The 23,327-nt window shown below is 42.4% G+C and overlaps 1 protein-coding gene across 14 annotated transcripts in view; it reads left to right on the top strand.

Annotated features, from left to right (window-relative positions):
- Positions 1–23,327, top strand: part of LOC122562796 (oxysterol-binding protein 2-like) — a 334,280-nt gene that overhangs the window by 240,337 nt on the left and 70,616 nt on the right. For all 14 annotated transcript variants that reach the window (XM_043715995.1, XM_043715998.1, XM_043715997.1 and 11 more), the window contains one exon: positions 6,298–6,496. In XM_043715995.1, the coding sequence (XP_043571930.1) occupies positions 6,298–6,496 (199 nt within the window). The remainder of the gene's footprint in view (positions 1–6,297; positions 6,497–23,327) is intronic.

Below are 23,327 nucleotides of genomic sequence, written 5' to 3'. Positions count from 1 at the left end.
TGTTTCATACTAAATGAAAGGTGAATTGGACCATATTCTGTTGTTTTGTATACTGTGATGTCGAATGAAAATCTATCATCCACTTCATGATCAAACTTTGTTTGAACTGTTTCTGTGGAGTATGCACATTTAACTATCTGCGTGGAGTTTGCACGTTCTTTCCATGTCTGCGTGGGTTTCCTCCCACAGTCCAAGGATGTGCAGGTTAGGTGGATTGGCCACACTAAATTGCCCATTATGTTAGGTGCATTAGTTAGGGGTAAATGTAGGGAAATGGGTCTGGATGGATTCCTCTTTGGATGATCGATGTGGATTTGTTGGGCCAAATGGCCTGTTTCCACACTAAGGAATGTAATGTGAAAGTGATCTCTGTTAACAGGCATAAGCTGGTTGGTTTGTTAGTGAGGGTCAGGAGAGGAGCAGAGGCTGCAGCACTGTGACTGACTGATGTTAAACTGGTGTGCAGCGCAATTCAATGACGACGGCCTTATGACTCACAACTCAATCTGGCACTAGCCTGCCAGCCAACTCATTTAAAATTGTTACTCACACACTCATTGTAATGCCTAATACCGACCCTGTGTACGGATTCTAGCTTTATCTAAGCATACATGATTGGTCACAATGGACTAAATGCCTTTCCTTTCACTTACAACATACAGAATTCTGATTGACTAAACCTTTTTCAACTCAAAATTACTGCCGATTGCAGTCCTTTTCCTCTGTGTTGACAAATTTGATGGAGCAGGCTCAGTTACCTTCCTTCTTTTCTTTTTGAGATTTCTGATCAAGGTTTAAATTGTACAGATAATATGGTTTTAGATTACTTGCAGTGTGGAAACGGGCACTTCAGCCCAACAAGTCCACACTGACCCTCCGAAGAGCAACCCACCCAGACCCATTCCCTTACGTTTACCCCTTCACCCAACACCATGGGCAATTTAGCATGGCCAGTTCACCTAACCTGCACATCTTTGGACTGTGGGAGGAAACCGGAGCATGCAAAGCACCAGGCAGACACAGGGAGAATGTGCAAACTCCACACAGATAGTTGCCTGTGGCGGGGATTGAACCCAGGTCTCTGGTGCTGTGAGGCAGCAGTGCTAACCACTGTGCCACCATGCCGCCCCAAATTTTTAATGTATACCTGTTTTGCAAATGCAACAATAGCATCATCATTATGCATCATTTAGAGCCAGTAGCATATTATGCAAAGCTGATTATTCAAAATGATTGATTTAATGCAAAATCAATATTTCCTGTTTGGATTATACTGTTGAATTAATTCTTCACTTATAAGTATTTGGAAATGTTCTGTTTGTTCTGAAGATCTACTGCTCTTGAGGAGACAGTTGTCAGATTTTATTGAGCATCAGTAAATTCAGGTCTCAGCACAGTATCAAAGGCCGTAGTATGTTTGGGTGTGAAGGTAGCACATTGTTTTATATTTCTGGTTTCAAGTTGCTAGCTCAATTCAGCCGAGCTACATGGGGGTACTTTTTTGATATATTCATGGGATGTGGGCAGTGCTGGTTGGATCAATATTTATTGTCTATCCACGTTGCCCCTGAGAAAGTGGTAGTGAGCTGCCTTCTTAAACTGCTGCCATCCATTGGGTGTAGGGAAAGCCACAATGACACGAGGGAGGAAGATGCAGGGTTTTAACCCAGTGACAATGAAGGAGTGGGGATATATTTCCAAATTGGAACAGTTTGTGGTTTGGAGGGGAATATTTGATGGCAGGAAATGGTGTATTTATTTTTGGGCAAACCTATTGCTAATGTCTTTATAATGGTAGTCAAAGAAGTGCAACAGGCATGAACTGAAATTTAACATGGCACTGTCACTGGTGCTGAAAATTCCTCTCTCTGCTAGAGGTGAATTCCCCAGCCAGTTACTGAAAACCTTTCTGGACATCGTACCTGTCCAATCATTATTCTACTGACACAATTCATTTTCTAATATGGTGCTTTTAATTTTCCAGCTAACCTGTACTGGGTGGGTGGTTTGATAAAAGCTGAAAGGTAAAAAAAAAAAATTGCACACCCACTAACCCACCAAAGTAAACACCAGGGGGGATCTGTCTCATTTTTGGGCGGCACGGTGGCACAGTGGTTAGCACTGCTGCCTTACAGCGCCAGAGACCCGGGTTCAATTCCCGCCTCGGGTGAGTGACTGTGGAGTTTGCACATTCTCCCCGTGTCTGCGTGGGTTTCCTCCGGGTGCTTCAATTTCCTCCCACAGTCCAAAAATGTGCAGGTCAGGTGAATTGGCCACGCTAAATTGCCCGTAGTGTTAGGTGAAGGGGTAAATTTAGGGGAATGGGTCTGAGTGGGTTGCGCTTCGGCGGGTCGGTGTGGACTTGTTGGGCCGAAGGGCCTGTTTCCACACTGTAAGTAATCTAATCTAAAAAAAAATTAGAGTGAGACAGCTGGTGAAGAGTTTCACCTTGAGGGTCACCACATCTCTGGCAAGTGAGGAGGCTGAGAAGGCAGGAATTGAACTGAAGCTGTTTGTTACTGATTGTGGATGATCAGCCATGATCGTAATGAATGGTAGTGCTGGCTCGAAGGGCCGAATGACCTACTCCTACACCAACTGTCTATTGTATCACTCTACCTTGCAAACCAGCCACCCAACCAATTGAGCTGGACTGACACAAACTGTCCACTGGAGCTTCTTGCTAATTGCCCTGTGCAGCCATTTGCACCATTTTAAGGGTGCTGACATTTGGAGTATGATTTGCCATGGTGACAATACAAGTATAAAAAATGCACAACAATGTGATGAGCTTTCTGCATTGCTTGTGAACAAATACCTACTTATAGATGTTTCCAGTTGGAATCTGTGAATAGTGCCAACAACAAGAAGCTTGGTGATTTTTCAAAAGTCAGGAGTGCCAAGATTATTCTATCACATTGAGACCAGCAAAGTGAGATTCTGAGATCAAACCTCAATCCCTATTGATCTGTGTAATGCTGCTACTCTTGAGGAAAACTCATCAGTTCCTGAGTTGAACCTGAAAACTGTGGAAAGTTTTGCTCCCTCCATTCCTTCCCTAATAGTCTATGGGCAGGCCATGTCTGATCATCAGTGCATTTTAATTTACCTCGCTCCTACTCTGTTACTTTTGGAGGTGCCTTTGACAGTCAGCCTGGTCTTTCACCAGTATTTTCCAGTCAATAATAGTGTTGAGTGGTGCTGAAGAAATCTTCAGAAAATCCTGGGTTCGTTAAAACGGCCTTTAGCTAAAGTAGTTGACATGGTATTGGTTATATTCTTTAAAGTGTTTGACAAATGTGTCACAAACTGACTTTCAGGCTAAAGGTACAAGTAGCTCGTCAAGTTCTGCATGGAATGCGATGATTCGTAAACTCTTGGGATCCTTGGAGTCTTGTCCAAATAGTGCCTTAGTTCCCAGGTGAATACGACAAGTTGTTGAGTTTGAACTTCACCTTTGGCGGTGAAATTTCAGAGTTCTTCCTTTGCAGTTTAACAGTTGGCTGCCCGCTGTGCAGAGTTTACGTATGGGCAAATTGTGCAAAGCTCTGTTGATACTGCATGCTGTTTGTTGCAAAAGTTAAGTCATGACGCTGATCTGGCCACATGGATAGAAATATCTGTAAGGAACAGTAAACATGGATTTGACATAAATAGGTGGCAGAAGTTGTGATATTCCAAATTTGTTTTGGGCTCTACCCCAAATGATGCAGTTTATTTAGATGGAAATGTTTTCTGTTTGGTTAATGTAGCTAGGAGAGATTGCCCAGTCTTTGATGCATCGGAATAATAACTAGCAAAATCTGTCTTGCAAGAAATGCTATCATAAACAGATCACTGGTCATTTAGCAGATTTGGCATCATCTACAAAGAGAGAACTGGGTCTAACTTTTCAGATCCATGAACTTTCATCATGGAATGTTAACTCTTTTCTCTCTCTATTGAATCTGCCAGACTTGCTGAGAGTTTCCAACATTTCCAGTTTTAATTTTGAGTTTCCAACCAATGTTGTATTTTTCTGCTTTTGTTTAACTGTATATTTACCTTGTATGCTGTTGTTGCCTTTTGCTGCATGAGAGTTATCTGTTGTGTCTGTTTAACAAGGATTGCAGTTCAATAAAGTAATAATTGGCTGGAAATTACTTTGGGATAGCTTGAGAAAAGATATGCTAACATTGGAGGCAATCCAAAGAAGGTTCACTAGACAGATACAAAGTAAGGAGGAACTGTCTTCTGAAGAGGTTATGTAGGTTGGGCCTGTGCTCATTGGAATTTAAAAAAATGAGAAGCAATCTTATTAAAATATACAGGATTCTTTGGGGACCTGACGGGATAGATATGGACATGGGTTCTAGAATCACTTCTAGAAGAAACATGGGCAAATCTCAAAGAAGATGGGGGGGGGGGGGGGGGTCACGTATTTACAGAGTGGTGAAGAGGAATTTCTTCTTTCTGAGGATAGCCAATCTGTGGAATTCTTTACCGCTGAGGGCAGTTGAGACTGGGTCAGTAAAGCAATTTCAAGACTGAGACCGATTTCTAATCAGTAAGGGAGTCAAGGGTAATGGGGAAAGCCAAGAAAATGGAGTTGAGGATTATCAGACCAGCCATGATTTCATTGAATGGTGGAGCAGGCCCAGTGGGCTGAATGGCCTACTTCTGTTCATGCCTATGATATTGGCAGCTAGTGATAAAACCCCAGCAGGCTGTCCATGAATTTCCTTCCCATCTGTGACTAATTGGAAGCCAGCCATCCATTTTACTGTTAGTTCAGTTGAGCACTGTGTAATTGAAATGCCCTGACATCGAACCTTGCCTTCCCAGAGCAGAATGGTACCCCATTGCATTGTGTCAGTGTATAATGGCAGAGACCTCAGAAAGAGGCTATAGCTTTAAGAAAACAGGATGAAATCAGAATGTGTGCTTCTCTAATATAAAACATGTCCATCTTGCTCTCAATCAGTCATTCAGTCTGGTCAGTCAGCGAGTCAACCACATACATATAGTCTAATAGTAATCTAAGCTATTGTAGTATCCAGACTGCAAATAGAAATCTGAGATTTTGTATCAAGGTACACAGTTAATGTTGATAAATTTCGAGACATCCATCTCAATTAAGAATCCAATATCTTGGTCTATGTTAAGTGGGCTAACATATAAAAAAACACCTTGCATCAATCTCCTGAACGTGATTTTGGTTTGTCCTGGAACTAGTAATATACAAATGAGCAGAGTGTGGATGTACTGAGATGTCTTTAAGAGTATTACTGCAGTCTTTGCCTTCCTCCTCTTCACCAGCAACATTTGTCCCTTTGGTAGGATCATCTTCAAACTTGAGGTCAGCTTCTACATGGTGACTGATGTTGTTCAGCTGCACCTTCTTAAAAATACAAAAATGTCACAACCTGCTTTGCGGTGGGAAAGGAAGTAGCTGCTGACCCAGACAGGGGGAGGGGTGGGGTGACCAATAACTTTGTCTGAAGTGGACTTTGTAGAATGGTCTGTCTTGGATGCAGCTTACCATTCTTTTGTCAACAGATTAATCCCTAGGATCTCTCTAAATAACAGTGGGGAAGCAGCATCACTACAGCAGTTTGAAGAGTTCAACACTGCCTTCTCAGTATCTAGAGGATGAGCAGGATCTAAATCACTGACATCTGGAGAACAAATAAATGAAGTACAATGCATTGAGGCCTGACAACTTGTAGAGATTGTTGCATTCTTGCACTATAATATTGAGGGGAAAGCTGTGGAATTGCAATGGAATCAGAATAAACAAGCATCCCACCACACGCCTCGCGATTCCTGTGAGGGGTGTGGTGGGAGGCAGGGAGTGCTATTGTTTAATTCTAGTGCCCTTCTGTATGTTTAAAGGACAAGGATAAGTTTCTATTTCATAGAACCATGCAGTGCAGAAGAGGCCGATCAGCCCATGTGGGGTGGGGGGGTGGGGTGTCTATCACCAAAGATACACTACCACCTCCACCAGTCCCATAGCCTTCTGTGTGTGTGTGTGTGCATCTGGAGCTGAAAGTATGGTACATTTGCCAAGGACCCAAGCTGCCAGTTCTATCTCCTGTGCACCCAGCATTTGTTGAAAAAAATACAAACAAATCCTCTCCATGGTTGCCCATCCATCACAGTTAACAACGAGAAAACCGTCGTCCGCTTACCTGCGGTCACCTGACATTTACTTGCTCTGCAGAGAGGGTGGGTAGTGAGGTGAAAGTTGTGGAGATTTTTATCATCCTCTTTTTTGCTGATCCACTACTCATTTCTGGTGCCATCTGTCCCCAGGCCTGCCGTGATTTTCTGGATTTAGCAGAGACCCACAGTCGCAAATGGCAGCGTGCTTTGCAGTACGAGCGTGAGCAGCGCATCCGCCTGGAGGAGACCATTGAACAACTAGCCAAGCAGCACAACAGCTTGGAGCGTGCCTGCCGTGGAGCACCTGCACTGCCAACAAGCTCCACAGAGGTTTCCAGCGCTAGTAAAGGTAAGCCAGGATTGTTAAAGGTCGTCATTGACCTGAGATACCACATGTATGATGAATGAGTAATCCGTGATAAAGTGACATTGCAAAAATAATTTTTGTTGTTCACTCACGGGATGAGGGTGTTGCTGGCTGGCCAGCATTTATTACTCATCTCTCGTTGCCCTTTAGAAGGTGATGGTAAGCTGACTTCCTGAACCGCTACAGGTAGACTGTCAATGCCCTGAGGGATGGAATTTCATGATTTTGACCCAGTGACTGAAAAAAAGGCGATATGTTTCCAAATAAGGATGGTGAGTGGCTTGGAGGGGAATTTGCAGGTGGTGGTGTTTCCATGTACCTACTGCCCATCTCCTTCAACATGGAAGCAGTCATGGGTTTGGAAGGCGCTGATTGAGAATTTCTGGTGAATTTCTGATATGCGTCTTGTGGAAAGTATGTACTATTGCTACTGAGCATCGGTGGTGGAGGGAGTGCATTTTCGTCAATGTTGTGCCCATTAACCCATCCCAGCTCCCCACAGAAAAACCAACAAGCCTCTCTCTAAAGTGATATGAAAACAAAGAGCTGTATTTCCCTGTTTAATATTTAAAATTTAGGCAAACTTTAGCAAGGGCTTACAATGCTTGCCTGAGAATGTGAAATCTGGGGCCATTCAGCTCATGGCATTGCAAACCTGCTATTGCCCTTTCGCCAGCAATTTTCACCATGTTGAGCCTCTCCCAGTCAACCAGACTGATCACTGAACTTGCCTTTCCCTGCAAGTTTCTAACTTCTGAAAGGATGTTTCCAGCAATTGCAAACAAAATAATAATTCAACCCAAATATGCCTTTTTCTTTGTAGAAGACAAGTCACTGAGGGGGAAAGGGATGTAATCAAAATGGAGAACAGAATTTCTGGACTGAAGTTGCCGAACTCAGTGTCAAATCCTGAAGACTGTAAAGTGCCTGAGTGGAGAATGAGGTGCTATTGCTGGGGCTGGGCTTGACTGGAACGCCATAAGAGGCTTGTTCTGCAAAACCAGCATCCGAGCGAAGATAATGTATTGAAATGGAAAGTGACTGCAAGGTCAGGGTTATTCTAGTAGACAGAATGGAGGTTTTTCACAAAGTAGTCACCTGGTCTTTTTGGTCTTACCAGTGTAGAGGAGAGAGTATTGTGAACAGCATCTACAGAAGACTAGATTGAAAAAAAGATACGTAATTTGCTGTTTCGGAATTTGGACAGTGAAGAGGAAGAAATGAAAGGGCAAGAGTTCTGTCTTGTAGGATTACATGGTTATATACTATGGGGTGGGGAGGAGGTTTTACATACAGTTGGTTCTGATATAACGCGATTGTTCCATTCTCGTGCGATCTTGTGTTATAATAAAATTGTGCAATAGCCACACCACTTGAGCTAATGCGGATGGAGTCGCGTTATTGCCAATACAGGTAAGAAAAGTTTGCATTCTGCAAATACTGCCTAAATTCTTCAATAGCATTAAAGCCAATTTACATTGAAGAAACGTTATAGCAGAACCAACTGTACTGTAGAAAGACAGTACTGCAGTGTAGAAAGAATACAAAGACCTTGGAGAGGTTGCTGAGCAAACTTAGTAGAATGATACCAACAATGAAAAACTTCATTTGTATGAAGCCAATAGAGAAGTTGAGGCTGTTTTCAGTGTGCAGAGGTAACGAGGGATTCAATGGAGATTATCAAAATCACGAAGAGTTTTAATGGAGTAAATGAGGAGAGATTGTTTCTGGTCAAAGAAATGATGATTAAAACGTCAAAGAATCCACAATTAGTGGTACAGTTTATGGTAATCAGCAAAAGAAGCAGACATGCGATTGGAGAATTTTGTCTGATTTGCCTATCCAATTTGCAGTACCTCGCATTTATCTAAATTAAACTCCATTTGCCACTCCTTGGCCCATGTGATCACTGTCCCATTGTAATCTGAGGTAACCTTCTTCGCTGTCCACTACACGTCCAATTCTGGTGTCATCTGCAAACTTACTATGTTCATATCCAAAACATTTATATATATATGACGAAAAGCAGTGGACGCAGCACAGATTCTTGAGGCACACTGCTGGTCACAGGCCTCCACCATCTGTGAAAAGCGATCCTCTGTCACCACCCTCTATCTTCTACCACACACTTCTGAAGCAAATCGGACTTGAACCTAGGCCTTCAGGCTCAAAGATAGGGACTCTACTCTTGCACCACAAAAGCCCAGGAAGTCTTCATCTAGTATTTGCATCTAAATATTAGCAGCTGCATCGAGCATCTCGCTGTTGAAGTCCTCGCCACTGAAGCAAGTGTGAGTAGCTGATTGAAATGGCGGGAAGACCTGACTATACATGAAATCCAACAAAATTGCTCAGTACAGAGTAGGTACTTAACTCTGTACTGAATTGGTCAAAATAGTTGATACCTTTAATACGTCAAGACTGACTTTGTAATTGATTCTTGTAGTCCATTTCCCCACAATAAATGTCTGCCCATGGTGTGTGCGTGGTGTAAGTGGTGGTGCTTTGTATTGTAGTTCAAAACTGCGGTGGTGGTTTGATGAGTGTCCACTCGATCCACTTTTCAAATTGAGCAGCATTATATGTGCTGGCACATGAAACGTCCTGTAATCTTCATAGGCTTCAAGCAACGTGGATTAAAAACAGAAAATGTTGGAAATATACAGGATATCAGGCTGTAACAGAGTTACTGTCACTGGCCGATGGCCTTTCACTAGAAACCATTGACCAGAAAGGTTAACCTATTTTCTGTATCCACAGATTCTGCCACAGAATTTCTAGCTTCTTCTGGTTTGACTTTAGATTTCCAGCATCTGCAGTATCTTGCCTTTATACAAGTTAAGGGATCTCTGTTCTAATCTCCAGGTCATTGTTTACCAAGGTATTGTACATTCTTAGTTATAGGAGTGGTTGGTGTTGCTTTTTTGAAGAAAGAAAATCTCTGTAGAAATCCAAGTAAAATTGGAAACTGCAGCTGATACTCAGAACTGATGCAATCTGTCAAAGTCATTGATAGCTATGATGAAGAGGCATTTATAATGGATAGCAAATTAAGTATGCCCTCAATCGTTCACATTTTTTAAAAAAATCTACCATTCCACTGTTTCTAGCAGTCTTACGATTTAGATCCAAAACTGACAGCAGAATTGAGGCAGTATATTACTACAATGCGCTCTTGAGGAAGGAAGTGCAGCAGTTTCCTAGATGATTCAGAATTATTCATGTCAATCATAATACGTGCTGTGTAGAGATGGAGATTGTGTGAGGGAAAAATAAAATGCAGTTGAAACCCAGTGCTTGATTTTCTCGGCTGCACCCAAGCCACTTCCTTCCTAATTAACCAAAACTCCGTCCTGTTTAGCCCAGAAATTGGATCTTTCACTCATGTCTACCTTCATACCCACTCAATCTCATTTTGATCTTAAACCACTTCATTTTTGAAAATTTTGCATTTCTATGATTCTGACCTCTGGTGCATTCCTGTTCCCTCTCTCCCCACTTGATTATTTTTTCCACGTCAGAGAAGGACCATACAAAATAAAGAGAAGAATTCTAAAGGTGGGACAGGAGCAAAGCAGCCTATGTATACGTGCATAAATTGTTGGAGGCTGGACAGATTGAGGGAGCAGTTTATAAAGCATACAGTGTCCTAAGCTTTATGAATAAAATGCAGAAAGTACAAGGAAGTTATGAACATAATTACAGCAATAGGCCATTCAGCCCATTGTCTGTCTGCCATTCAGTACGTTCACGGTTGATCATCTATTTCCATTCTTATCTCCAATTTTATCCACATATGCTTTTACATTATTGATAATTCAAAATCTATCATCCCCTGCTTTAAACATAGTCAGTGGCTTAACCTCCACTGTCATCTTAGGTTAAGAAGTCCAAGATTTGCAATACTTTGAGTAATACAAAATTCTCTTCACTCAGTTCTAAGTGGCCTCCCCTTATTTTGAAACTGTGTCCCCTGATTCTAGACTCGGCAGCCAGGACTAACATCTGAAGGGCTTTTGCCCGAAATGTCGATTTTGCCTGTCCTCGGATGCTGCCTGAATTGCTGTGCTCTTCCAGCACCACTAATCCAGAATCTTCCCTGTATCTACCCTGTTTATCCCTTTGAAGTGTTTTGTAGCTTTTAATTAGATCATTTCTCAGTCTTGGAGACCATGTAGAACACAGATCCAGTTTCCAGAGATCATTGACTTAAAGTAAATGACAAAAAAAAAGCAGTGGAGACGTGAGTGCAACTGTTTTCAGACAGTGAGTGGTTATAGTCTGGAATGCAGTGCCTGAAAGAATGGTGTAGGCTGTCCAATGGAGACATTCAAAACGAAATGGATTATTATCCGTAAAACCTGAAGTTCTGGGAAAGAGTCTTATCAGGTTTGGAATTTCCTCTGTACAGATGCTGACAGACCTGCTGAGTTTCTCCAACAGTTTGTGTTTTTAGAATTATACAGCATGGGCACAGACCCTTTGGTCCAACTCATCCATGACGACAAGATATCCTAAACTGATCTAGTCCCATTTGCCAGCATTTGGCCCATAGCCTTCTCAACCCTTCCTACTCATCTACCCATCCAGGTGCCTTTTCAATGTTGTAATTGTACCAGCTTCCACCACTTGCTCTAGCAGCTTGTTCCGTCCATCCATCCTTTGTGTGAAAACTTTGCCCTTCAGGACCCTTTTACGTCTTTCCCCTCTCACCTTAAACCTATGCCATCTAGTATTGGACTCCCCCACCCGGGGAAAATACTTTGTCTATTTATCCTATCCGTGACTCTCATGATTGTATAAACCTCTATCAGGTCACCCCTCAGCCTCCGATGCTCTAGGAAAAACAGCCATATCCTATTCAACCTCTCCGTATAGCTCAAATCCTCCAAACCTGGCAACATCCTTGTAAATCTTTTCTGAACCTTTTCAAGTTTAACAACATCTTTCTTATAGCAGGGAGACCACAATTGAATGCAGTGTTCTAAAAGTGGCCTGTAGTTGCAGGTACAATTCAGCTACTGCTGATGGCTCAGAGCACCTCCTGGATTCCCAGACTTGAGTTGCTCAATAGTGTTACACAACATAATGGAAGGTATTCTCAAGACGATGGTGGGACTTCTTCAATCTTCTTGTGGAGATGAAGGGCTTATGCCCGAAACGTCGATTCTCCTGTTCCCTGGATGCTGCCTGACCTGCTGCGCTTCTCCAGTAACACATTTTCAGCTCTGATCTCCAGCATCTGCAGACCTCACTTTCTCCTCCTTCATCTCCACAAGGACTGCAGTGGTCACTCTTACTGAACAAATGCATCTGCAGCAGGCAGGTTGATCAGGATGAGGCCAAGTATGTTTTTCCGTCTTGTGGTTCCCTTAGCATCTCCAGCAGATCCAGTCCAGCAATGATGTCTTCAAGGATTCAATAAACTCTGTCTGTGCTGGTGCTGGGGAGCCACTCTTGGTGTTAGATATTGAAGTTCCCAATCCAGAGCACATTATGTGCCTTTGCTATCCTCAATGCTTCTTCCTAGTGCTGCACAACATGGAGGGGTATGGATTCATCAGCTGAGGCTTGGGGTTCAGTCTAATCAGACCATACGAGCATAAGTGATAGGAAAAGGAGTAGGCCATTCGGCCCCTCAAGCCTACTCCACCAGTCAATGAGATCATGGCTGATCCACATTCCTCGTATCCACCTTTCTGCATTTTCCCCATAAATCTTTAATATATGTAAGGACTCTTCAACTCTTCAAACAGTTGTGACAATGAGTTCCAAAGTCACTCAACCCTTTTGAGAGAAGAAATCCCTCCTCCTCCTCATCTCAGTCTTAAATTGGCACCCCTTTATTCTGAGACTATGCCCTCTGGTCCCAGACTTTCCCATGGGAGAAAGCATCCTGTCAGCATTTACCATTTCAAACCCCTTAAGAACCTCTCATTGTTCTAAACTCCAGTGAGTAGAGTCCTAACTGGTTTAGCACAGCAATTCAGGCAGGTTGAATAGCTGTGCTCTTCCAGCACCACTGATCCAGAATCTGGTTTCCAGCATCTGCAGTCATTGTTTTTACCTCCTAACAGGTTTAGTCTTTTCTGACACGACCATTGCTCCATACATGGGAGCATCATGGTGAACTTTCTCTAAACTACCTGTAATGAAGTAATATCTTCCCTTAAATAAGTTCACAGTACTCCAGATATGGTCTCACCAGCACCTTGTACAGTTGCTGTAAGACTTGTCTATTCTTATATCCCAACCCTTTTGAAATCAGGGCCAACATTCCATTAGCCTTCCTGATTGCTGCACGTGTGTTTTCTGTGTTTCATGCTCAAGTTCTCTCTCCCCCCCCCCCCCCCCCCCCCCCTTGTGTTGCATCTTTTCTCCATTTAAATAATACATATAAATGAGGCAAAATTTACTTCAGCTTATTTCAGATTTTCAGCATTCGCATTATTTTTTCTCAATTTGAATGAAATAAATGATGCTGTCCAAGAAATCCTGAATGGCTAATGTTGTCCTGTTCATGTTCCCACCTTAACATTGTACCTAACATTTTAGAAACTGATTGTTAGCTTGGTTACAACAGAGGACTCTCGAAAGCAATCAACATCTGTGCAGAGAAACAAGATGTTATGTTTCAAGTTGGTGACCTTCCGTGAGATGGAAACGTTTCAGATTTCCAGCATCTGCAGTCCTTTGCTTTAGTTTTAGTGCTGGCTCATCTTTACTTTTCAGTTGCTGCCTCAACATTAAGAGTCTTCCATTGCCATGGCTGTGAGTCTTTCGTAGGATTCAACATCTGAGCATTATACCAACTGCAGAAGCTCCTTTAATGAGTAGCTGTAAGAATACCACATTCAACACATAGTGGTCTGGCATTTGAAAACAAATCATTACATCTACATTGCACGTGATCATTGCTTCATGCACATTCCGTTTGCAGTAACATTGAGTCTTGAGAAAGACTACCGAATTGAAACTGATCTCATTAATCTGACCCTCATGTAAGTTACAGACTTAAACTGCTTCAACGAATTCAGAACACGGTGCCTACGCAGATGCAAAAATTGAAGGAACAGGTTAAAGTGGTTAAGAGGACTCCTTGAATTATATAGGTAACGTGTAGAATGTTGTCAAGCTGATGAAGAGCTTATGCTTGAAACGTCTATTCTCCTCAGATGCTGCCTGACCTGCTGTGCTTTTCCGGCACCACACCTTTTGACTCTGATCTGCAGTCCTCACTTTCTCCAAGCTCCAGCGTATGTTTGGCATGGGGAGTGTGTTTGATGGTAGGGTGAATGAATAGTGCTGGGAGTGTCAAATGTAGGACTTGTTGCAGGAAATGCATGAGGAAGTGATGGGGAGTCAGGGTGGTATGTTTGGGTGAAGAACTGCAGGGATGTGTTGGGCGTATCCATAGTGATTGAAACGAGGGCAGCCAGGTGGATCTCATAAAATAGGAGGTTCCTGATTGGGTCTGTTTAATCTGGTCCGATGAGGGAGTCATGACTGGCAGCTATAAACAGGAGTGTTTGGCATCAGCACCTCCAGGGGCTCCACCATCCACACCAGGTGGATTTGCCCACGGTCAGAACCACAATGCTCAGGGGTTCCATCCTTACAGGTGTTAAAACCATGGCAGGGAAAGGAAATAAAGGAGTATATTCTGGTGTAAACTTGGCCAGAAATTCCTTAATTTTGTGACTTTTTTGTGACAATCACTTGATTAAATAACAAAAACAACAAAAAAATTTAAAAGGCGTTTGAAAGATATGCTGTGGGCTTTGGACTGCATTTTTAAAAATTTATTCTCCCCTCTTCCCAACAGCACAATGACCTCTTTGTGCTCTGAGTGTTGCAAGGTTTAGAAGAAATATTCTGCTGTACCATTTAACTCTTGATTTCATTTTTTTTATATTTGTTCCTTACTCTGAGCCTTTGTTTTATAGTAGTATACTTTATGTTTAAAATTGAAACATTTGAACACCGGCGTTACAATTTTTAGGAGAAATTTTGTACTATTTACATCTGACTTATTTTTAAATTTAAGATGTAGATTTCCCTTAATGGCTGTAGAATAAACTGCAAAATAAAGACAGATGACCCCAGTTTAAGTAAAGAGAGCACATTTCGTTTAAAAAAAAAAAACAGGAGTGTCAGTGGTTCTGCCTACTGTAGGAGCTAACTAGGTCAGTGTCATGTACTATGCATATATAAATAAAGGGTGCCTTGGTGATTGGATACCGGCCTTCATGGAGTTATTTTAATAACAAGGCGCAGTTCGGATGGAGGGATATCTGGTTGTAGGAGTCGGTCAGGGTGGGAATAACTGGGCGCAGGGAATCTATCAAGGGTGGAGAATTGGACACAGGCTATTACGGGTAATATATGGTTACAGAGAGTAATGTGACTGGGTGCAGGGAGTCTGTCAGAGGAAGTGACTGGGCAGGAAGATTTGAGGTACTGACAATGCACAGGGAATGTCCAGGGCTGATTTACTGGAAATGGAAGGTGTCCAGAGTGACAGGGTGCAGGGATTAACTGACTGACTGGATACAGAGAATGTTGAAGGGTTTGACTGGATGCAGACAGTGTCAAGGGGTTCATGGGTTGCAGGGAATATGTTGGGAGAGTAGCTTGGTATCAGGGGAAGGGCATTGATGGTGCACTGGGAGTGACAGTGTGCAGGGAGGGTCAGATACAGGGAATGTGGGGCAGTGATATAGCAGGAGGAGTGATGGGGCATGTAATATGCTGGGTGTTGGTTCAGCCTGGGTTGTGTCAGACTGTGACGGGTTGGGGTGGTCATTGAGGGCTGGCACGCAAGTGAGTGTTGAGGGATGATGGGTGCAGAGCGAAAGAAGCAGTGATGAATAAGATAATTTATAGGGAATTGTAAATGTTCCCATTTCCAGTTCGAATACAATCCCTGGTGTTAAATATCACAATCCCATTTGCGTACAAGCTCTTATCACTGTCCTCATTTACTTCTCACCTAACTCCAAGCCTCTTAAAAAATCTATTTTTGGAGCAGAAACAATATATTACCTGTTAGAATCAATGACAAACTAGTTCACAGTCTGTTGTCCACAATTCTCTACTTCCAGATGACGTGCATAAATCACTTCAGCTTTGAAAGCAATGAAACAGCTCGATTCAGCTGTAGTATCTATCTATGTCATATTTCCATTCCTTTATGACATTTAGGCTGCAGTAATACAAGTGTGCTTGATTAGACAGAGCTTCAGCAAATATAATGATTTGATATATGTGGTTATGTCAGATGAATTTGCATGCTATTATTAGAATGTAACAAATCTGTGATTCCCACGGTGTGTTCAGTGGAAATAAAAGATCTGGTCTATGAAAGAATCAGCAGAAATCAAATATCAGAATACCATGGATGCTGGGAATCTAAGGTAAAGCCAGAAATGTTGGAAGTACTCTACAGCTCAGGCATTATCTGTGGAGAGAGGACTAGATTTCACATTATAGGTCAGCTCGAGGAAAATCTAGGGATGTTCGCATTTCAGCAAGGGGAGATCTGTAATAGGTGGAAGATTGGAGAGGGGATGAATGAAAGAAGTGTTAGTCCTTTAGAACTAAAGGGAATGGTGACGGGACAGGAGAAGAGGCAAAGCAGCACATGTGCCCAGACTGAATGTGCTCCTGACTGAAAACATAAAGTAAAGAAAACACAAAGAAAGGAAAGGAAAAGCATCAATACCCCTACCCCCAAATGTCTCTACTCTCCTCACTCATTCTTACTCGTTACTTTCTGAACTTGCTGCACTCTGATCTCTTGGATCTAACCCCCACCTTGTTATCAGACCTGCTGACAAGTGGATATCTGGCAAATTAACCTCTACCTTGCAGGCGCTGAACAGCAACTCTCCAACAGTCTCCTAGTCCAACAGACCATGACCCCAGCAGTGAATTTCAATCCATTTGTTCCAGAACAGTCACTGACTCACCCCTTCACTGCTTCCCATTTCATAGACCACTAGCCCCATAGAACTCCCTTCTACTTGCCAAGATCCATAAGCAGGACTGCCCCCAGACCTGTCATTTAAGCCTGTGCATACACCTCTGAGCTGGTTTCTTTCCACCTTGGCTCTATTTTTGTTCTTACCCATGCCTAATCTCCCCTGGCCAATGTCTGTCTGCAAATCTTCTGATGCCCTCCATCACTTTAAAGTTTCCAATTTTCTGGCCCAAACCCATCTTCTCTTTGCCATGGATGTTCAATCATTGAACTTCCAGTCCTCACCAGAATGGTGAGAGAGATCTCCATCTCTTTGGGTCTGTTTACATGCTGCATGACTCTTCAGCCCAAACAGTTCATACCAACCATTATCCCAAACTAAGCTAGTCCCACCTACCTGCACATGGCCCATATATCCCTCTTATTCATGCACTTACCTAAATGTCTTTTTAAACATTGTAACTGTACCTATATCTACTACTCTGGAAGTTACTTCCACACATGAACCACTCTGTTTTTAAAAAAAAAAATTTTAAAAAATTGTCCCTCATGTTTGTTTTTATATCTTTCGCTTCTCATCTTAAAAATATGCCCCCTAGTCTTGAAATTCCCTATCCTAGGGAAACGACATCTGCCACTCACCTTACCTATACCCCTCATGGCTTTATAAACTTATGTAAGGTCCCAGCCTACCCAGCCTCTCCTTATAACTTAAGCCCTCCATTCCTGACAACATCCTGGTAAATCTCTTCTGAATCCTCTCCAGCTTAATAATGTCCTTCCTCTAACAGGGAAACCAGAACGGGACACCGTATTCCAGAAGAAACCTCACCAATGTCTTGTACAACCTCAACATAATGCCCTTGAGTGGATGCTCAATTTCCCTCAACCTTGACCTGATCAAACTTGCTCCCTCACTGAACAGTTTTTCTTTTCACTCCTCTCATTTCCTTCACATAAAAGGTGTTCCACAAATGGGTCCTGGAATGTGTGAAACACTCCTCATTCCAGTGCAGTCTGAGGAGGGTGGAGTGAGATAATTGAGACAGGGATTTGAGGGGGTGCTGCTTTAACTTATTTTCTGGGACAGTGATGACTGTATTGATGCTGCTCTCACCCTGATTTGGAAAGCTTCAGAAACCTGTCTTCCAATTTAGATCCTACTTTCAGTTTCACTTGATGCATCATTCCTCCTTTTCCTTCACTTCTCTGTTTGTCACCAGGCTATCAACTAATTTTGATTATAAGCCCACTGACTTCCTCAGCCACCTTGGCTACAGTTACTCCCACTCCCTACCCTTTTAGGATTCCATTCCAGTCTCCTATCTAGTCTTTCATGCTATTGTGATGGTGAATCTTTCACACCAACATGTCTGACGTGTTGTCTTATCACATTTTGAAGTTCTGCACTGTCCTCACAGTTTACAGTTCTTCTGCGAACTCTGAAATTTCCCCTTGCACACCAAGATCTATATCGGGAAGAGCAAGGGTCCCAATACCAATGCATGTGAGGCCCTCCAGTCCCATTCTCTAGCCAGAAAACTATCCAATTGACCATTGCTCTGTTTCCTATCACTCAGCCAATTTTACATGCACATTCTATTGTCCTTTGTATTTCATGACTTCTTTCTTTCCTCTCAAGCCTTCTGGAAATCCATGTGCACCAGATCAACATATTACCCTCATCAAGCCTTTCTGTTATTCTTAAAAAGAATACTCCAAGTTAGTTCTACACGATTTCCCCTTTAGACACCCATGCTGACTCTACCTAATCAACCCACCTTTTTCCATGTGATACTACTTCTGTCCTGAATACAGGTAGTTCTTCTGTAACGAGATGGTTGTGTGCTCTTGTGCAATCCTGTATTATAGAAAAATCTCGCTTTAGAAACAGTGCGTAAAGTGATGGTGATGTAATCGAACTTTAAAAGTTCACTCTTTAGAAACAGTGTCCCTAATTCGTCAATCACGTTATAGCGAATTCACGTTAACGAAACATATGTTACTGCAGAATGACCTGTAATTTTTCTAGATGTGTCCCCACCACTGAAGTTATCAGAGCACCTTTGCTTGGAATGTGTTTGGAAGGGCAGAATTGGTAATGAAAACAAAGTGCTGGAAAAACTCAGCAGGTTGGCAACATCTGTGGACAGAGAAAAGCTGAGCTAATGTTTTGAATACGATGTGACTCTTCTTTGGGACTTGGGAGGAAATGGGTTTAGTCTGTGATACCTTCCTGACAATAACCAGTCAAGACTTGAGCTGGTTACCTCATAGATAAAAAGCCACAAATAAATACTGGAATGTGCCTGAATATAACCTTTCACCATTGGATTAGGGCATTTATTAAGAAGTAGGCTCCTCCCCAGTTCTGATCTCTCAAAATGGGTGTGTTAGTGAGGAAATGTGCCCCTCTTATCACAGAAGTGTAGAATCCCTACGGTGTGGAAATAGGCCCTTTGGCCTAACAGTTCCACACCGAACCTCCGGAAAGCATCCCACCCAGACCCATTCCCCTAGTTAATGCACCTAGCCTACACCTCTCCGAACACAATGGGCAATTTAGCATGGCCAATTCAACTAATCCGCACATCTTTGGACTGTGGGAGGAAACTGGAGCACCTGGAGGAAACCTACGCAGGCACAGGGAGAAAGTTGCCTGAGGCTGGAATCGAACCAGAGTCCCTAGAGCTGTGAGGTAGATGTTATGGAAGCAACTTCTTTGGAAGTGGGAACAACGCTTGGCTGACCAATGTGGCTATCCAGGAATGAGAGAATTCTTTTCCTTCAGTTGCACTGAGGGGTGATTGGTTATATCTTTGAGGAGAAAGTGAGGTCTGCAGATGCTGGAGATCAGAGCTGAAAATGTGTTGCTCAGGCAGCATCCAGGGAACAGGAGAATCGACGTTTCGGGCATAAGCCCTTCTTCAGGAATGGTTATAACCTGCTTTTGATTCAACAGTGCTATAAATGTAAGCAATGCTGGCACTCTCGGTTTCTCGCTGAGTAACCATTCTAACTTTGACTGCAAGCTAGCCCTTAAAATATTGAGGAGACCTTGCATTGTCGATTTTTAGTTTGGTCAATGTCACATTGGTTACCAAGTGTCAGCATCCTGTGTTAGTGTTGACTCCATCATTGTCAGCAGCACCATGAACAGAAGGTAAAGAGTCTGATGAAGGGCTCTGGCCCAAAACGTCAATTTTCCTGCTCCTCGGATGCTGCCTGACCTGATATGCTTTTCCAGCAACACACTCTCAACCAGAAGGGGCAACTCCATAAAGACACGCCCATTCAGAGAGCTCTATATTTTCAGTTCATTGCTTTTTAGTGCATATCACTTCAAGCATGATGTGTCTTTTTACCAGGTTTAGTAACCACAGAATTTATCTAATGCCTTCCAAGCTGTATTATCCCAGTACATTTCCTACAGTGAATTGAGGATTTCTAACCCTCCCAAGATTGTCCTGAATTCTCCAGGAATTGGAGGTTAATTTCCTGACATTGTCTCCAGGTTTTGTTGAGCTAAAGTCCAGTGGCTTTTTGTTTTACATATTCTTTGAATACTTTTGCTTGTTAATTATATAAATTACTGGAAATTGTGAAGGAAAGACAATCTGATCAATGGTCAATTATTATCCAATCAGGACCTGCTGACAGTGCTGAGATGGATGAGCAGCTAACCAGTGTTAGGCCTGAATTCTGCTGTGACAGCTGAAAAATAGATTGTTTTTCAATAGCTTACCTCTTCTGATGAATAGAGGACAGGACAAAGCAAAACTGGGACCAACAGCTGATGGTATGATCACACTGGTGAGCTGCTGTACACCACAATGTTCTTTGTGTGAATGGATCCAAGGGAATGGAACCTGCATCAGGAAATTTTGTACATAGTTTAGCACTAAACGATTAAGCTATCAGAGTTTCGTTACAGATGAGGGATCATTGCCTTTGCCCACGAAACCATGAGGATAGTACAGACCAGGGTTATTACTCTTGCCAGTCTTCTCCACTTCTCTCCTTCCAAGATATCTTACAACAAGAGTAAGCAGTTAGTGATCAAGAGACTTATTTGTAGTCAATGAAGGCACAAAGCAGGAAATTCATCCACATATTCTCATCTACCTGTACTGTACAATGGGAAGTTTGTGTTGGAAATTGAGCACAGCTGTTCCACAAGTAATCCCAAAGAGAAAATGGCCACTTTAATGATTTTAATTAATTTGCCTATCTTTGACCACTATCTAATATAAATAAAGCTCATGCCAAAGGGCACAAAAGCTTATTCGAACAAACTTATCCTCTAACATGTGGGAAAATAGATTATTAATTGCTAATATTCAAAGTTAAACTAAACACATATGAAAGAAACTACAGAGGGTTGTGAAAACAGTCCAGACCATTGTGCAAATCAGCCTTCCATCCATTGACTCTATCTATACTCCCTGCTGCACCAGTAAAGCAATCAACACAATCAAAGATTCCTCCCACCCCAGTTATACTCTCCTCCACCCTCTTCCCTTAGACAGAAGGTATAAAAGTTTGTAAACACCTACCGCGCAGATTCACGCACAGCTTCTTCCCTGCGGTTATCGGATGTTTGAATGGACCTCATTAACGTTAATGTTGATCTCTCTGTGCGCCTTCTCAGCAGCTGTAACACTGTATCCAACACTCTGTTCTGTTATCCTGATGCACTTGTGTTTGCCTGTAAAGTACATAAGACAACACCTTGCACTGTACCTCGGTACATTTAACAGCCATAAATCAAATTGAAATCATTCACATCTAACATGAACATTACAGGTGAGACAAACCGTTTTTGTGAAAATACAGGTTAAGAAGGGACAAGATCTGTGGAGAAATGAGGTGACCTTCTCTCAATTAAGTTTTCTAGCAAATAAATCATGTTGACTGCAGAGATCCTCAATTTGGTAACCAGTCACATGGACCTGGGTCTTGGCTTCAGTTTGAAGTTTTTCTTTTATGTATGGTCTGAGTGTTTTTCTTCTTTTCCACTTTGGAGGGAAGTGGGAGAGAGCAAGATCTGACTTGTTTCCAGATTATTGAGGTCTGAGTCCAATTTGTGCTCAGCTCTATGACAAAGTTGCTACTTAACATCAATCTGAAAGCTGTTACTGGGAAGTTTCTCACTTTTCTCAACCCAAAGACGCCTAGTACCAGCGTGACTCTCAAAGTATTAAATTTAGTTTCAGCAAAAGTTGTGTGCTCAAGTGCATCAAATCAGTGTACAGCACACTGCTCCACATTTGATTTGAGTTATAAAAATAACTAAGCATCCAAATTGCTTTGTTTTCCAATTTATGTTACAAATAAATGTAGTCCGGTAATGACCATCAGAAAACTACCCCCAGGAGTACTAACCCTGGCTAAACTTTGACCTTCCTGGTTCCGGGAAACCTGACTCATCAATGATAACCACACTATTGACATGTGTAAGATCAATAAACAACACAATTGGGACCTTCCTACATTGTATAGTCCTATGCCATTTACCTGTGGGTGGAGATGAAATGAGGGGTGGGGGGAATCATGACCCCACGGGCAAAAGGTGTCCGCTCCAGCCAACAATTCCCCATGTCGTCTTAGATGTGTTATCGAAGAAAGGAGAGGGTAACGCCTCCCTTATAAAGAGGAGGTGGAAGACAAGTCATGATATACAGTGTAAAATCTCCTCTTTTAGCCTTTTTACAGATGTAAGGTCGTCACCCTGAACTATTAAGTCCATTTCTCACCCAACATGGGCTACCTGATCACATAGTTGTTATAGGGCAGAAGGAAACCATTTAGTCCAATGTGTCTGGACAGGTTTTCTGAATGAGCAAATCACTTAGCTCTGTCCTCCAGCCTTCTCTCAGTGTAACTGCATATTCTTCCTTTCCAGATGACAGTCTAATTCTCTTTTGCATGTTTCATTTGAATCTGTCTCCTTAAATACTCTCAGGCAGTACATTCCAGACCTTGATTTCTCTCCATGTAAAAATTTTTCCTTTTTGTTTATGTTTTCATCTTTTACTTTAAATCTGTGCTATTTGGTTTACGATCCCTTCACAGATGAGAATATTTTCTCCTTTGTCCAAAGTCTGTATGATTTTGAATTTCAGCCTTCTCCTCAAGGAATACTGTACTGACTTGTCCACTCCATCTTTGCAACTGCCTGCAGCACTTTCTATTTTTATTTCAGATTTCCAGCATTCACAATACTTTTTGTTTGTAAGGAATATTGGGAATTCTGTGTCCTTCAGCAATACTTTTGGATGTGGCTGAGAGCCCCTGCCTGCAGCTGTTAGCTGATCTGACACTCAGACTGGATGACAACGATTTGTACATTGCCTAGCCAGGACATCTCAATGTCCTGTTGTTGCTCTCTGACAACAAGAGTTACTTTGTGATTCTTGCGAGGCTGAGGATGTCATGGGTGGTATATTAACATTGACAGGCAGCCAGTGTCATTAAATTGGTGGCAGTCTCACTTGACCAGATATGTCCTTCAGTGAGTTAGAAATATGATAGAGAGAAAATTAAGGGATTTCTGGAAAGAAAAGGGTTTTTGCTGTCTTAGTTCTTGGCATGGTACTCATCAGAGTTCCTGGAGGGTGCTGTGCAGGGTTGAAGAGGCTGAAACATGTCTCAGTCTAAGTGACAGTACACCTGTCCCTGGTGAAATAGAGCACTAAAGCTTCAGGACTGTTACTGTTTGCTCAGCAGACGTAGAGGGTTGAGGGGCCTGTGAGTTTGAGAGAGAGAGAACTTGGTTACCAGGTTTAATTTGTCCTCCTATGTAGTTGCTATTGATTAGCCAGGCTGGTT

Source organism: Chiloscyllium plagiosum, chromosome 25 (genome assembly GCF_004010195.1).
Source record: "Chiloscyllium plagiosum isolate BGI_BamShark_2017 chromosome 25, ASM401019v2, whole genome shotgun sequence".
Lineage (NCBI taxonomy): Eukaryota > Metazoa > Chordata > Chondrichthyes > Orectolobiformes > Hemiscylliidae > Chiloscyllium > Chiloscyllium plagiosum.
The sequence above is the reverse complement of the archived record's forward strand: the minus strand, read 5'-3'. Positions and strand labels throughout refer to the sequence as shown.